The sequence below is a fragment of the Drosophila willistoni genome (genome assembly GCF_018902025.1).
Source record: "Drosophila willistoni isolate 14030-0811.24 chromosome XR unlocalized genomic scaffold, UCI_dwil_1.1 Seg143, whole genome shotgun sequence".
In the NCBI taxonomy this organism is placed as follows: Eukaryota; Metazoa; Arthropoda; class Insecta; order Diptera; family Drosophilidae; genus Drosophila; species Drosophila willistoni.
The window spans coordinates 6064167-6081249 of NW_025814056.1; the positions used below are offsets into that span (position 1 = coordinate 6064167).

A 17083-nucleotide genomic window follows, 5' to 3' on the forward strand; every position below is an offset into this window, starting at 1 on the left:
GTTTTTACACTTTTCAATTCAAATATAAAATTAAAATTATTATTTTCATTTTTCTTTGTTTTTTAAAAATAAAACAAATCCCTCAAACACTTATACGTATCATTAAAACGAAGCTCTCCAAAAAAAATAAGTAAATGATATTTTAAAAATATAAAAATCACAAAAAAAAAAAACAACAATAAAGCAACATTACAAAATAATTAGCAAATTTGTCATACTTACATTAAAAACAAAAGAAAAATAGAAGAAAAAATCAAAAATTCCAATTAAAACAAAAATAAATTAACATTGAATAAAAAGCATAGAAATAAAAGCAAAACGAAACAATAACAATAATATCCCGAATGAAATAATAAATAATATGAGTTAACAACAATAATTAATGCAAAAAAAGAAAACTTTAAATAAAAATTCTAAACAATATAATAGAAAACAAATTAAATGACATAAAACAGTGAAAACTGATTTCGAAATTGAAAAGTAAAAAAATGCAGCCATAAAAATGAAAAATTCAAAATAAAAAATATTGATATAAAATTGAACACAAACATAAAATTAACACAATCCAGTGAGTTAAAAAATAAAAAACTATGCAAACATAATGTAAAGTCGACATAAAAAACTAAAAAAGAACTATAAAAAGTTTGAAAAAACACAAAAAAAAAAAATTCACGGAAACATGAAAGTAATAAATAATAATTAGAAAAAAAATCAGAATAAGCATACTATTTGATGTTGTTAATAAGCTTAAAACAAAAAAACAAAAATAAAAATCAAATATTTATAGCTAGTAGATCTTAGTTTAAACATAAACAAAACAAAAAAAAAAAAACAAAAGCACATACAAATATTTTTTTTTTTGTCAAAACAAAACATAGTTTGGGGCGTACATAGTAAACGCTTTTATCTAACAGAATCGGAACGATATATATCGCATCCACATAGATATATGAATTATATATATTTAAAGGCTAAAAAAAACAATGTAACGAATATACGTAAAATTACAAAATGTAAAGAACACAAAGCAAAGAATGCAAAAAAAACCAAAAAAAAAAAAAACAGAAAAGGAAAAACCAAATTTTTTTTTCGTTGTGTGATTGAGAAAATTCCATTGATTGCAATTTGCGCATGTATACGATTTTTTTAATTTTTTTCGAAAAAATAAAAACTAAATATGACTATTAATATGATATATATACACACACATATATATATATATATTTCATAATGGTGAGAATTTTAGCTGGAATGATTGAATGGAAAATTCGATCAGAGAAAAGGTAATGGAATGGCTTAGTTTGAGAGAAAAACCAAGAAACTTGTCGTCAAGTGTAGTTGTGAATTGTATTTTGTGAAATGTAATTTAATAATTAATGATTATGAAATAAATATATATACAAGACATATATATAGTATATATGAAAAGCGGATTAAATACTTTAAAAACATTATTTTATTTACAACAAATGCAAGCAAAAAGCAATTTTAACAACCAACAACCAAAAAATAGAAATGAAACACTCATCAAGCATCAAGTAAGAATTATAAAAATAAAATCAAATCAAATGTTGTCAACCATGCTAAACAAAAAAAAAACACAAAAACCAAAAAAATGCCCAACATAAAAATTTACAACAAATGCGTTAACAAAAATCAGAAAAAACGAGCAGCAATTTTGCGACTAAAGCGAACAAAAAAAAAAAAAACAACAACCAAAATAATATTAAATACATTTGTAATTGAAAAGAAAAACAACAACCAACACAGACACACAAAAAAGAAAAAGGAAAAGCATTTAAAATAAAATTTAACAACATAAAAGAGTCGTGAGTTTTACAATCAGATTGGCAAGCCTAATGGCCAGGTAACTAAATTCCATTTCGTTGGCTAACAAAATGGATAATGGTCCAAGCAATTTATTTTGAAATGACCAATCATGTTTAATTCTATATGTGTACAGAATGAGATCGTTCAGTCGTTATGGATAAAATGTTTCTTTCGATTGGTATTTTTCTCTGTCATATTAACACATTTATTTAGCGAACTTTGACGTACAATGACTATAACAGGTAGGAAGGACTCCAGCAAAAAGCTGGCCACCTCAAACCCTGTTGAACGAGGGGCAAATACAAATGGAATATGGAATACCTATATACTAAAGGATAAATGTTTTTAGTAGAGAAAACTCTGAGCATAAGATTCATGCAAAGCATAAAAAGATGTCTTCATCGTCTACATGGTTAACTTCAGTCAATAGTTCAGGCTAATCTATTTCACCATTTAAGAGCATAAATAATACCAACAACCATAATTCTATGGTTAATCAAAAAAAAGAAAGGTTAAAACTACTAGAACTATGCAGCCACGATGAGCACCTAAACTAGATTCTGATGCTTATTGAGGAAACCAAATGCAAGATGTGGAGACTTTAAAACGAACAGGCCAAGTGAAAAGAACTTTACCAGTGCATAGATTATAAAATTTTTTACAACACGTTGAATGAAACCAAGAATACCCTTGGCTTTTCTACCATAATGGCAATATTTGAGTATGTACATATGTACGTTAAATAGGAAAATCTCCTGGCACCTTTGGCCAACGTTAAACGTTCAAATTGTGTTCAAATTTTGCCTAGAAACGCCAAAACTCAGAAACAGAACCAAAAGCTTTCAATCTTGATTCGAACTCGTGACGTCAAAACTGAGAAACATAACCAAAAGCTCTGCAAAAGCTTGAGAGTGACCAGCTCGCTTTAGCAGTTTTCCTCCTTAGCTTTTATATTGTTTTTCAATCCGTTTGGTTTATGTATTTTCTAGTCAAGTCAAATATGCTACGAAACATACATATTTGGATGGGCTTTCATCAGTGTGGAATGAAAGTTGCAAGTCCTAGAAAGTTCTTCAAAAAGCTAATGAAAAGAAACTTTTAAAAAAATGGCAATGCCCATTCATCATTAAGGATTTCCCATAAAAGCATGGGTTAGCGTCCTGCGGCAGAATTTACAAACTTTTATGCTTAAAGCATAAAAAATATCTAAATAAATGCCTATGTACATTTCTTTGATGAAACGACTAGTCGAAGTTTCGACCGTAGTCGACCATTTCCAAAAAAAGGGCTTTTGAAAATCCTTATGAGCAGTACGAAAGCGTAGTTTCGTATACCTAAAATGACTGTACCAAATTTGAGCAAGATCGTGTCGATATGTCGAACAGTGACTTTTACCAATAACTTTGTTACTTTCGACGCGTAAGCATTAAAATTTTTATATTCATCTTAATGACTGTGCTGAATTTAATCAATAATCGAATAAAGGTGTCATACAAACAAACACAAAATAGCATGGGGATGTACCCCAAATTGTTCCACCAGATTGTAGGCTTTGCTTACTTTTTAAACAAAACCTTTTATCACATTAACGTTGACAATAGGTAAGGAAAGATTAACAACAAAAACTAGCAAGGGTATAGAAACATCGGTGCGGTCAATGTTAGCCTCGGCCCAGACTTTGAGTAAAATTTCTCGCTTTCTAACCGTGTTTCTTTCCAAGTAAAATACAAAGTAAATGCCATTTTTCTCATTAACACGTAACCTGTTGGGCCTCTGAAATAAATACTTCGAAAACGATTGAAATTTTACTCACATTTGAGAATAGGATTTTCACTTTACGTTTGAAAACAAGGCAGAGTACGGAAGGCAAGTGATTTAAGACTACTTTCATGAATGAGCTAAAGAAGCATCTCGAGAAGTGGTGGCCGAAAAATCTCTGCGAGTAATATTTTGCCCTTAAAAGGGAAATTTGTCCTATATTATCGCAATAGTTTTTTCATTTTCTCTAATTGTGTACAAATAAGGAATCGGTTAAGTCGGCTGCATTTTTTTTGCACCCGCAGTAGAGGAATTTAAATTCGCATTCGCATTCTTGGAAAAATAAGTTTACATTTACTACTCTCACCCGATGCAGTTCAATGCACTGTCCAGATATATGACTACTTCAGCCAGGAGAAATAGAGTCGCCATCTTATAAACTGCAGGCTAGGATGTGGTTCTTCCGCATAAAGATGGGGAAGAAAAGTTTTTGTGATCTATGTTCACAGTTGGAACTAAAAGGACGGCAAGCTTAAGGAATGGCGAAAAGTAATCAACCAAATAAAACAAACGTCAAAAGGCATACCAAGGTAAACAGAGCCGCCTTGAGAGCCCCAAGATTGCAAAACCTATTCATCCTTGCCCTTTAATAATTTCAGAGATATTTCCCGCCCTGGCGCCGACGCGGTAACGCCCTATCCATTCTCGACGATGACTCTGTTTTGATCGACAAAGAGACGATAAAAGCACATTTGGTTCCACTTATTGGTAGTTGTCTGAATGTCGGCATTTTACATTCATTGTCTTCGCTTTCGCCGACACCGATCTACATACAACAATCTTCTGTCGATTTATGGAGGATCAAAAATCTACATTCCTAGCCTCGCGTCAAGTCTATTTTAAAATGCTGCCTGGATAAAAAATTCGGATTATAATGATCGAACCATGGAGAAACGCAGCTTTGCACCATGGCAAGCGATTCAACCAAAACAACAAAGGAAAATATTTTGGAAATTTTATTCATACTACGTCCAAAAAGACACTTACATCGCGCCAAAATAAACGGCTCTTACCGTTCGATATTAAGTAAACAAAAATTGTACAAAAAAAAAAAAGAAGAACAAATACCTTTCGACAAAAATCTGTGCATAGCTTCCAAATACACTTTTATTTTTTATATAAAAACATTGGAGATGCCAAACTTGGTTTGCTTCTGGACAAATCTACGGTCATAAGTTTTCCAAAAATGTCAGTTTTAAAAAAACAAAAAATATAGAAACATATTAAGGCAGTAATTTTGCGGTATTATGCTTTTAGAGCCTAAGGATAACAAGGTTTTGCATTGGTATTACTCCGTTCAAAGTAAGAGCGGTCCGGTCCACATTAAGCAATTTTGTTCAAATCGATTGAAATTTATTATTATTTGTTTACGCAGACTACAGTAGTTTTAAAGCTTTATATATAACATGATGCGAAGGTAATATTAAGGAAACAATCACGTCAAAAGTGTTCAACTCTTGGCCAGGAGATTACCTTTAGTAATGAAGAGAAGAGATAATTTTAGATAGTACTAAGGAAACACTCATATAGCTCACTAGCTACTTGGCCAGGAGATTCTCTTTAGTCGCTTGTTTAAATTAATAAGGAAAATGATTTCGAAAGAACATTACTTGAATAGTCAAGTTCGGATTTAAAATTTAAAGGAAACTAATTTTAAAAGCCGTATTTACTAGGCCCTAATGTTATGGGCCGTGACCGCTTAAAGTGTTTAAAAATGAAAAAAAAAATTTGAAGGAAAAATATGTTTACGGCAGAACGAGTAAAAACGAATGAGGCTTCTTGGCAAAGCGACAGCTATTTATAGGGTTTTGGCTGAACTAGTTCTGCGAACTCTGGTTCATTATTGCGAACTCATGAGTACATGGAACTACTTCCCTGTTATCGTCTAATCTGCATTCAACCCTGTTTAAATTTTTGTCTGTCAACTCTAACGATACGGCAACTTTCAGTGGGCAAGTACAAATATCGAAAACAGGAATTGCATACCTATGTATGTATGTACAAACATATGTCTCATTGGTTTATGGCCTTAACGAAAATGGTTTCTAAGGTTATTTTTTGTGTGGTTTAAGGGATTCACCAACTACCTAAGAATCTTTGGTTTTCGTTTGGTGCTACACTGATAAAATGTGAAGAGACTGGACTTTGCCTCATTAGGGTCATTTGTCTCCCCGCTTTGGACACCCGCCCATCTTTTACACAGTCTTATCGAGTTTCGCATGAAAGAAATGAGTAAATCGTTAAATAAATAGCACAACAATCACAATCAGCTAATGTGTAGTGCCTAATGACCAGGCAGAAGATCCTTAATAGAGGTACCCCTAATGCATTTTAAAGGGACTCGAGCGAGTCCAGTTGTGGCGGATCTTCAAACACTTGTGTTAATTAAATTTAAATTTATATTTAATATGATTCATACTCATGTCTCAACTTTATCTCTTTTTCTCTCCCCATCTGTCTCTCTCTCTCTTTGCAGGTGCTTACCTTCCTGATTGACTCGTCGCGTTTTCGTTATCCAGAGCGGGCAATTGTCTTTCTCGTCGTTTGCTATCTTGTGGTGGGATGTGCCTATGTGGCTGGATCGGGTGCCGGCGATTCGGTTTCGTGCCGTGAGCCATTTCCGCTGCCCGTTAAATGTACGCCGTATTAGGGCTGCAAATCTTCGATGGAAATGTGGATAGTATCGATGGAGGTTCTGTTGTGAGATCGATAGCTTTTGCCGATATAGACGCCAAGACTCATGTAAATCAAAATCAAACCTTATCTTTTATACTTATAAGAAAAATATGTTTTATAATTATAAGATAAATATCAAGACATAAGTAAATCGAAGTCAAACTTCATGTTTTTTTGTTATATGATGAAATTTAATATTTTTTAATGTTCAAAATAAAATACAGATACTATTACACTGTGCAACACCAAAAATCAAACCTCACCGGACCTTTTGTTTTTCTGAAAGTACAAGTATTGAATAGCAAAACCCTATTTGTATTTATTTCTAGAACTGTAGCTGAAGAAGTCATTTTGAGTTATATAACATTTTTAAAATTAATTTATTTAACCATTAACAATATTTCTACAATAAATAAGTATGATTTAGGTCGAATGCATGAAGAAGAAATCGATATATAAGTCATATTTACCTCATATGACAAACTAAAAAATACCCCCAAAATGAAAACTTTCAACTCGCTATAAAAAAAAAACGAGCTAACGTTTGCCAATACTGAAATCTAGCTTCAGGCGAGTTATTTACTTTTCAACACTGAAATCTCGAGTAGCTTAACTAAATATTTAACTTTTTTAGTGTTGCATTCAGAAAATATCGATAAACAAGTTTATCGAAATGAACCTCTTGGTGTATCGAACCGGCGACTCATAAATGAGCAAAGTGAACTATTGTGGTTCATAATTATGAGCTAGAACATAGAACTAGTTCAGCCAAAACCCTATAAATAGCTGTCGCTTTGCCAAGAAGCCTCATTCGTTTTTACTCGTTCTGCCGTAAACATATTTTTCCTTCAAATTTTTTTTTCATTTTTAAACACTTTAAGCGGTCACGGCCCATAACATTAGGGCCTAGTAAATACGGCTTTTAAAATTAGTTTCCTTTAAATTTTAAATCCGAACTTGACTATTCAAGTAATGTTCTTTCGAAATCATTTTCCTTATTAATTTAAACAAGCGACTAAAGAGAATCTCCTGGCCAAGTAGCTAGTGAGCTATATGAGTGTTTCCTTAGTACTATCTAAAATTATCTCTTCTCTTCATTACTAAAGGTAATCTCCTGGCCAAGAGTTGAACACTTTTGACGTGATTGTTTCCTTAATATTACCTTCGCATCATGTTATATATAAAGCTTTAAAACTACTGTAGTCTGCGTAAACAAATAATAATAAATTTCAACCGATTTGAACAAAATTGCTTAATGTGGACCGGACCGCTCTTACTTTGAACGGAGTAATACCAATGCAAAACCTTGTTATCCTTAGGCTCTAAAAGCATAATACCGCAAAATGGCTGCCTTAATATGTTTCTATATTTTTTGTTTTTTTAAAACTGACATTTTTGGAAAACTAATGCCTGTAGATTTGTCCAGAAGCAAACTTAGTTTGGCATCTCCAATGTTTTTATATAAAAAATAAAAGTGTATTTGGAAGCTATGCACAGATTTTTGTCGAAAGGTATTTGTTCTTCTTTTTTTTTTTTGTACAATTTTTGTTTACTTAATATCGAACGGTAAGAGCCGTTTATTTTGGCGCGATGTAAGTGTCTTTTTGGACGTAGTATGAATAAAATTTCCAAAATATTTTCCTTTGTTGTTTTGGTTGAATCGCTTGCCATGGTGCAAAGCTGCGTTTCTCCATGGTTCGATCATTATAATCCGAATTTTTTATCCAGGCAGCATTTTAAAATAGACTTGACGCGAGGCTAGGAATGTAGATTTTTGATCCTCCATAAATCGACAGAAGATTGTTGTATGTAGATCGGTGTCGGCGAAAGCGAAGACAATGAATGTAAAATGCCGACATTCAGACAACTACCAATAAGTGGAACCAAATGTGCTTTTATCGTCTCTTTGTCGATCAAAACAGAGTCATCGTCGAGAATGGATAGGGCGTTACCGCGTCGGCGCCAGGGCGGGAAATATCTCTGAAATTATTAAAGGGCAAGGATGAATAGGTTTTGCAATCTTGGGGCTCTCAAGGCGGCTCTGTTTACCTTGGTATGCCTTTTGACGTTTGTTTTATTTGGTTGATTACTTTTCGCCATTCCTTAAGCTTGCCGTCCTTTTAGTTCCAACTGTGAACATAGATCACAAAAACTTTTCTTCCCCATCTTTATGCGGAAGAACCACATCCTAGCCTGCAGTTTATAAGATGGCGACTCTATTTCTCCTGGCTGAAGTAGTCATATATCTGGACAGTGCATTGAACTGCATCGGGTGAGAGTAGTAAATGTAAACTTATTTTTCCAAGAATGCGAATGCGAATTTAAATTCCTCTACTGCGGGTGCAAAAAAAATGCAGCCGACTTAACCGATTCCTTATTTGTACACAATTAGAGAAAATGAAAAAACTATTGCGATAATATAGGACAAATTTCCCTTTTAAGGGCAAAATATTACTCGCAGAGATTTTTCGGCCACCACTTCTCGAGATGCTTCTTTAGCTCATTCATGAAAGTAGTCTTAAATCACTTGCCTTCCGTACTCTGCCTTGTTTTCAAACGTAAAGTGAAAATCCTATTCTCAAATGTGAGTAAAATTTCAATCGTTTTCGAAGTATTTATTTCAGAGGCTCAACAGGTTACGTGTTAATGAGAAAAATGGCATTTACTTTGTATTTTACTTGGAAAGAAACACGGTTAGAAAGCGAGAAATTTTACTCAAAGTCTGGGCCGAGGCTAACATTGACCGCGCCGATGTTTCTATACCCTTGCTAGTTTTTGTTGTTAATCTTTCCTTACCTATTGTCAACGTTAATGTGATAAAAGGTTTTGTTTAAAAAGTAAGCAAAGCCTACAATCTGGTGGAACAATTTGGGGTACATCCCCATGCTATTTTGTGTTTGTTTGTATGACACCTTTATTCGATTATTGATTAAATTCAGCACAGTCATTAAGATGAATATAAAAATTTTAATGCTTACGCGTCGAAAGTAACAAAGTTATTGGTAAAAGTCACTGTTCGACATATCGTTTCTTTGGAAGCTATTTAATATAATCACACGATCTTGATCAAATTTGGTACAGTCATTTTAGGTATACGAAACTACAAATATGAAATTACTTTAACGGTCTAGAAGGACTTCGCGTCGATCCAGACGGACGGACATAGCTATATGAACTCATCTAGTCGTGACGATGAAGAATATATCAAATATATGGTCGGAGATGCTTCCTTCTAAGCGTTGCACACTTCTGACAAAATTAATAAACCCTTTTTGCAAGGGTCAAAAAAGAAAAATCATTATAATCATAAATCATTATATTTCAAATCTGAAATGCGATTTTAATGGATAATTTTTATTAAATTACTCAAAAATAATTATCTTTCTTGAAGAAACTCTTTAGAATGGAAATGTAATTATTAGCATATAAGTTTTTTAATATAACTTATACTGATTACGGTTCCTGGTTTCTTTTTTATCCATTTTGCTCTTTGTTTTCCCGTAACTCCACTATTACGAGAAGCATAGTAGCCTTTTAGGCTGACAATGGAATTTGACCAACAATAAACAGTATTTTCCTCGAGCGACAAGTTACCCTGCAAATATGAAGTACCAAACCAAAAGAGTTCAAATATGAATAAAAAACATGCTCTTTATTCTTTCAGTTTTTGCTTTTCAAATTACAATACAAACGGACGATACCACAGTGGCGTCCTCTATTGCCCCCTCAAAAAGACCTCTTCGTAAAATTCAAAATTGCCGCCACTGTGTAGCAAAAATAGCAACGGTTTAATTTGAAATCCAATAATAACTAACAATTTGAGTAAACATTAAAATATTATTTTATGAGTCTATTTATATAAGAGAAACTAAGTAACTATTTACTTTAACCTCTGTTTTTAGCTAACAATTTTAACTTGGACCTTGTGGCCGAAATTTTCATCCATCATGCAGAGTTCCATTAAAAGTATGAACCCCCCCAAAAAGAACAAAAAACATTTATATTTTGGCCATATAACAACAACAATTATGGCAATTATATTTCAATTATAGAGAGAGAAACACTTTACCAGCTGTGGCTGTCTCCCTGGAGGGTAAGAGACGAGAGAGAGAGAGAGGGAGAGAGGGAGGCAAGAGTCCTTGCCAAAGTATTAAAAAGCACGAAAATGGCAAAAATTGAGCCAGAAATTATACTTTGTGTTGTTGCACATTTAGTGGCCACAAGTGAGAAAATAGCAGAGACGACCTTACATGCATATATAAATATGTGCAACATTTTCAAGAGCAAGACAAGGTCCTTGCAGCAACAGAGAGAAAGAAAAAAAATAATAATACATTTGCAGACTGTGTGTAAGGACAAAGCCACCATCAACGCCGACGCAATCCAAGTGCCACCTGCCTCCTGTCTCCTGCCTATGACTATTATGACCAATCCCAAACCCCCCCCCCCCCCCCCCCCCCCCCCCATTGAGCTTGTGGTCAACAGGTTGAAACGGTTATGGGATGCTTAAAACCTTGCCAAAACAAAAAAAAACTGTGGAGCTTTTCTACTTTTTTTTTTCATCCTTGGAAATTCAATTAGCATTTGCCCACCGAGATAATTAATAGCAAAATGTTCATAGAACAAAGCTTTCATTCCACTTGTTGAGAAACTAGAATTTCGGACAAAAAATTTAAAGCCAGCTAAATAAATAACAAAGCGGAACCCCGCCAACACCCCTCACCACCTAACAATTCCTTTCATGTGGCCACCGCGTACTCATACGCTGCTGCACACGTGCTAGAAAAAAAAGCTCTGCACGTGTCCTGAAGCTTTTGTAGCGCCAATAGCAACAGCGTGCCCCAAACACGACCATCACATGCCAAAGACAAGAGCTTTGCACGAAGACAGCAAAAGGCAGTCAATGTGGCGATAATGATGACGACGACGACGACGACGACGATGATGGCGATGGCTACGATGGCTTCGATGGCGACCACGACAACGGGCTTCTTCTTGGAGCGGCCAACAGTTTGTTGTTCAAGCTCTGACCGAACGGACGTTCCTGGCAATATCCGTTGGACGAGCGAGCGAGCACAACACCACAGGACAGGAGTTTTTCAGTTGTTTTTTTTTTTTCAGACACAGAGTTTCAGTTTTCGAGTTCCTCTTTAATCCTTCGAAACGGTCAAGCGCGTGACGACGAGTGCAATTCTCTAAAAATAAAAAAAAAAGTATAAGAGAAAAAAAACACAAAAAAACCAAAAAGGAACTAAACCAAAAAAGAAGCAAGTGTTGAAAAATAATGAAGTTTTGGTAGTGAATTTTTTTATCTAGTTTTTTTTTTTTTGTTGTTTTGGTGTGAACAATATCCTGTTTTTTTTTTTTTTTTTTTTGTTACTTCATTTCTGGTTTTGTGTGTATGTAACAATATTAAAAAAAAAAAGAAAACGAGAATGTGGAAAAGAAAGTTGGTCTTGTGGAGGTATTCTAGTCGAAATCAGCTGCCAAAGTTTAGACATGTTAGCTCTAAGGACATGCAAAGTCAACATTAGACTAGGTATTTTTGTTAGGGATAGTATCCCAGACCACCCAACCCAACCCAACCTAACACCACACCACAAAGTAGTTAAGTCAATTTGCTTAACACATACTATATATAATATACATAGTTAAAGTTCGACCATGATTCCTAGAATGTTTCATTTATCGTTGAGAAACAGTCTAGTCATCTAACAACAGACAATTGACAATGGGACTGGTTTCTTTTTTTGGTTTTTTTTTGGCCAACATAGCATAAAGACTGCAATTAGGCACCCAATATGTGGGTTAAGCAACTCAAAAGCAATAAGCTTAATCATAGACCAGAACTTTGGAACAATTAATGTATTTCTTGAATGGGCGCACAAAGGCGCAAAGGAACTGAATAAATATTCTTTTTTTTTTATGTAATAAACTAGATTAAATTATGCTCATAAAAGCCTAAATTCAAATAATATTGTTTATCAGGAACATTCTTATACCATGTTGTTTTAAAAATTTGATCAATAGACTTATCAAGCATTAGGATTGTCTTAAAGATTTGTCTCTCAAGACAATAATTGAAAAACATTTTCGAGCTTGTCAAGAAAAGTCTAAGCACTACAGTTGGGAATTTCAAATTTCTTATGAAAAGTAAATCATTTATTACATTAATAGAGAGAATTTGTTCTTAAAGTATGCAAAAGACTAGATTTAAATGAATTTATTATGATTTGCAAAAAATTTATAATTTTTTGGAATACCTGGTAACTTCAAAATTGTGTACAAGCAATGTTTGTTTTAAGGATTTTTTGCTTAACACGCAGTATTTCAAAACTTTTTTTTATATGTTTCAAAATGCGAATTCTTGATGTGCTTATTGCATACTTTTGGGAGAAAATTTTCGTCATTTAACACGCCTATGTCATTAAATAAATGTTTTTAGCACATGTATCGGATCTAGGGAGGTGAAATGTGGAAACAATGCTTCCTAAAGTATGCAAGAAGCAGTTGCAGAATTCGCCAGAACAAAACGTTAAAACTTCCTGCAGATAATATAATACTCGAAGTTTTTTTAAGTTAACAAATATAGTTTATAGACATTTACTAAGTTACAAGGGGTACCAGAAACTATAAATTTCTTTAAAACAATCAATACTCTTCTACCCTATTGCATAGTTTCAGGGGCAAAGTTTCCTTATTTTATCCACTTATGATTTGCCAACATGAAGTGAGATATGGGCAAACAAAATTGCAAAATCAACTACGATCTGCCACTTTACAATAAGAACTTAGGTCAAAATTGTTGAACTTGTTTGTTAGTTATAAAGATTAAGAAAGTTTAAAAGCAAATTAAACAAATTTTCTATTCATTCGCATACATTTATTATCTATTTATTTGTATATAAAATACAATTGCTCATATAAATTTAGATTGTTTAATGCATTTGGTTCTCCTTCCTTGTTAATGTGTCTGTTAATCCAATTTGTGCAGAGATATTTAGAAAATATATTAGAATAATTTAAGTAAATGTAAATGCATTACCCACTTTTGGCAGATGGCGAATGTATATCAGGATATGATGGATATTCGTTTTTTTTTTTTGGGAGTGACAGCTTTCAGCTGGCAATGTTCAACTGCCAGCATTGTTCAAACTTAATCAATTGTGATGTGTGTTCTCTTGTGCCTCAGAGTCCTTTCTTGATTCATTTCATGAATATTAATGTTTTATTTTGTAAAAGTTTTACCAACATTTTAAAAGCTATTTAATTGATAATTGAGCATTCTAGGATAATTGCATATGTAGACCGATTTCAATGATTATGTGTGTGGGCTCAATTAATTTGAGTTTATTGCAATCTCATCTAGCAACTCATCATCTGATTAGACCGAATGGATGGGTTGGGGATGAAATGGGATGGATTGGGTTGGGATGGGATGGTAATGGACTGTGGGCTTAGGCTTAGGCTTAGCTAGTTAGCTAGTCGTCAAGGTTATGTGCATTTGAAATGGCCAACGCAACAATGAAGGCTAAAAATCAACAAAAGAGGCGTGTCGACATAGAACACAACAGTGGGGACATAGAGTGCTACAACAACAACAATAACAACAAAACGACAAGGCGACACAATTATCGCATGCAAAAAAATACAACGAAAAAAAAGGAGGAAAAAAAAACAAAAAAAAACTGAAACAGAAACAGAAAAACAGACCAAAAAACGAGCAAGCGGTAGGGAAAGCAGCCAAAGGGAATCAGAGGGAATTGAGGGTGAGGAGGTGACGGGTGGAGCCTAGTTAAAACAGCGCACACATGACGTCATCCGGCATATTAAATGAGGTTGTACAGTAGCGAGAGCTTTCCCCGTTGCATACTCTCCATTCCCCAAACCATTTGCCACAAAACCAACCCAAAGTGGGTGGCAAGGGAAGAGAACGAAAGATATACAGCTTAAAAGAGGAAGAGAGAGAGAGAGAGCGACAGAGACAGGAGGGAGGGAGAGAGCAATGTGGCTCACATAGAGGTACTCTAAAGGGAAGGGGGTGCGGGGGGGCCATGGGAAGAAGGAGTGAGGGGATCTGCGAAGTAAGAGGGATAAAAACTGAAAAGCCATTAACACAGGCCTAATGGCGCACTTGAGACTCCCAAAAAACAAAAACAAAAAAAACATAAAAGCAGCAACAAATTGTAGGCGTGGCTGATAATGAGAATGAGAGTTAAATGGCCAAAAGGGGAAACAACAGTTTTTCGCTCACTTCCCTACTTCCCGAACTCCCTCTCTCGTTTTGTGTCTCTCTTTCTATGTTGAAATGAAATTGAAATATTAAATATTCATCTCTTCTCAAATGTAAGAAAAATCACATTAACCAAGTGAATGTGTCACAATACAATACACTTACACGCTCTATGCGTGTATCCTTGTGCGCGCGTGTGTGTGTGTGTATGTGTGTAGATGATCAACAAAGCGGCAATTTATCAGCCTCCCATAAGTGTGCTACAAAAAAAAACGAGAGAAAACAAAAGCGAAACGCGTGAAACGCGCGACTTAACAAAACCCAAGCAGCAGCCATAACAATTTGTCAAACAGGTGTAGAATAATAACACAACAAGTAGAACAGGAGAGCCCAGCAAAAAATATAATTTTCAAATAAACCAGAAATAATAAAACACGATTTTTGAAAAATAAAGAGACAACAACAATTGCACCAACAACAAGAAGAAGAAAAGAATAACAGACAACAGCAAACGGATTAATCCCCGGAATGGCGGCGGAGCATGTTAAATGGTAAGTTGTTACTGCTTTCATATTAATTGCCACTCAAGCGACAATGACCCTGACATCAGAATGGTGATGTTAAATGGGGTAAGATGGGGAGGGGGGCAAGACAAGGCAAGGGAAGCCCCAAGACCAAACACGTGACGGGATATCCTTGCTGCCATGGTCCTTGGTCTTTTTATTCCCCCAACCTTCCGTCCACACAATCTTTGCCAATCAATATTATCGAGTTAGCAATGTATGTGTTTGTGTCTCCTTCAGCCCCTCCCACTTCTCACACTATCCACTCTCCTCCGAGTGTGTGTGTGTGTGTGTGTGTGTGTTGTGTGCGTGTGTGTATTGTCTGAATAGCACGTGGAGTTTATAAAATATGTAAAGCAATACATATACATATTTAAAGAACGCAGAGCGGCACCAGTTACACGCAGAAGTATGTGGAGGGGGCCCAGGAGGGAAGAGAAAAACTGGTAGCTGGCATTTTCGCCTGCGGCATTAACCCGGCTAAGAATGTTTAAGGAGAAAACGTTTGTTCTTTCTCTTTACTCTTTTGTTTCAGATGCTGTTGTGCGTGTTCCCTTTATGTATGTATGACTTTGTGTCCTGGCATAAAATTTAACCTATATCAATATATATACCTATAAATATATATACATATGTGTTTATATTTATAAATATTATGCATATATTGCAAATAATACCTCTGGGATGAATTCTATTACAAACAAATAAATTATTTGTTTCTTTAACATATTTTTATCGATGCTAAAATTCTTTTGGAATTGGAATTCTCGTTGACCCAACAGATTTTTGTAAGACAAACAAACTTCAACAACGAGAAAAGTATTCCTAAGTATTCCTACCATCAAAAGAACCTATAATTAGAAGGGGAAATATGTTTTCGATCGAAAAAGAAAAGTCTCATTCATCATTTTCGTTCCCATTTCGTTCCGCCATAGGCGGATCTAGGGCTGTAAAATGGAAAAACTTTGCCCCATAAAGTATGCAATTGTGAAATTGTGCGACAGCGTGATGCCAAATGTCGTCAAGGTCGAACACTTTTTTCTCTTATGGTTAAACAACACGAGTTTTTCTCCTTCATCGAAAGGTTTGTGTGTTTTCAACAGGATCTATAGAATCAACAAATTCTTGCAGATTTTCAAAAGTGCTCAACCTTGACTACATTTTAAATTGGTTTTTAAATACCGTAATTTTTTTTTAGTTTTTAATTTAGTAACTTAACATATTTATTGTAAACGACTTATTATTCTTAAACCTACAAATAGTCTTAATTCATTTTTAAACTGAAGTTATGGAGAAGAATCAAAACTTTTTTCGACCCTGGCAACATTCCATTAACGACATGGACGACATTTTCGGGTGGTATTGAATCAGACAACATTTTAACATTTTCGGCTTAGGAAATTCCGAAATTTTCGATGTGGGCAAATTATTCGAAATATCGATCATTTCTGGGGGATGTTAAGACTTCCGTCCTGGATCCGTATAAATTGTGAGAATTATAGATGCAAATGTTTATTTGGCAATCATTTTTTATACATTTCGTAAACGTTTTTCATAATAGAGATAATATTCGCCAATCCCGCTGCCTCTTTACTTAATTAACGAACCAAACAATTTTGCTTTTCTTGTTGTAAAAACAAAGATCAAAAAGTGCAAGAAACTTCTAAAAAGTTGCCCATAAAAGATTGAGAGAAAGAATGTTGATCCAGTTATGTTATGTTAGTTCAGTTATGAGCTATATGGACATTTAAATAGTATCTATGCCAGCTTAGTTTATCTTTGGCTTGGCTAGAACGAGAAACTAGCTTATGCTAGTTTATTTAGCTATCCATGCTAAATATTATCCAAGAACGCTTTATTTTAGTTTACATGGTTTTCTCAAAAAACTCTCATTGTTTCTCCGAACTACACCTCCCTTCCATTGCTTTTACTAAAAACCATGAAAAGCAAAAATTTTCTTTGA

General features: G+C 34.3%; 2 protein-coding genes across 2 annotated transcripts in view; both read left to right on the forward strand.

The window, feature by feature from the left end:
* The window catches only part of LOC6645570 (accessory gland protein Acp76A), a 29714-nt gene that overhangs the window by 1910 nt on the left and 10721 nt on the right, over positions 1-17083 (forward strand). Inside the window, exon 2 of the mRNA XM_047011912.1 lies at positions 11154-11334. Within this exon, the coding sequence (XP_046867868.1) occupies positions 11154-11334 (181 nt within the window). The remainder of the gene's footprint in view (positions 1-11153; positions 11335-17083) is intronic.
* Positions 15024-17083, forward strand: part of LOC6645571 — a 35313-nt gene continuing 33253 nt past the window's right edge. The window contains exon 1 of the mRNA XM_023177525.2: positions 15024-15108. The gene's annotated coding sequence lies outside the window, so the exon portion shown is untranslated. The remainder of the gene's footprint in view (positions 15109-17083) is intronic.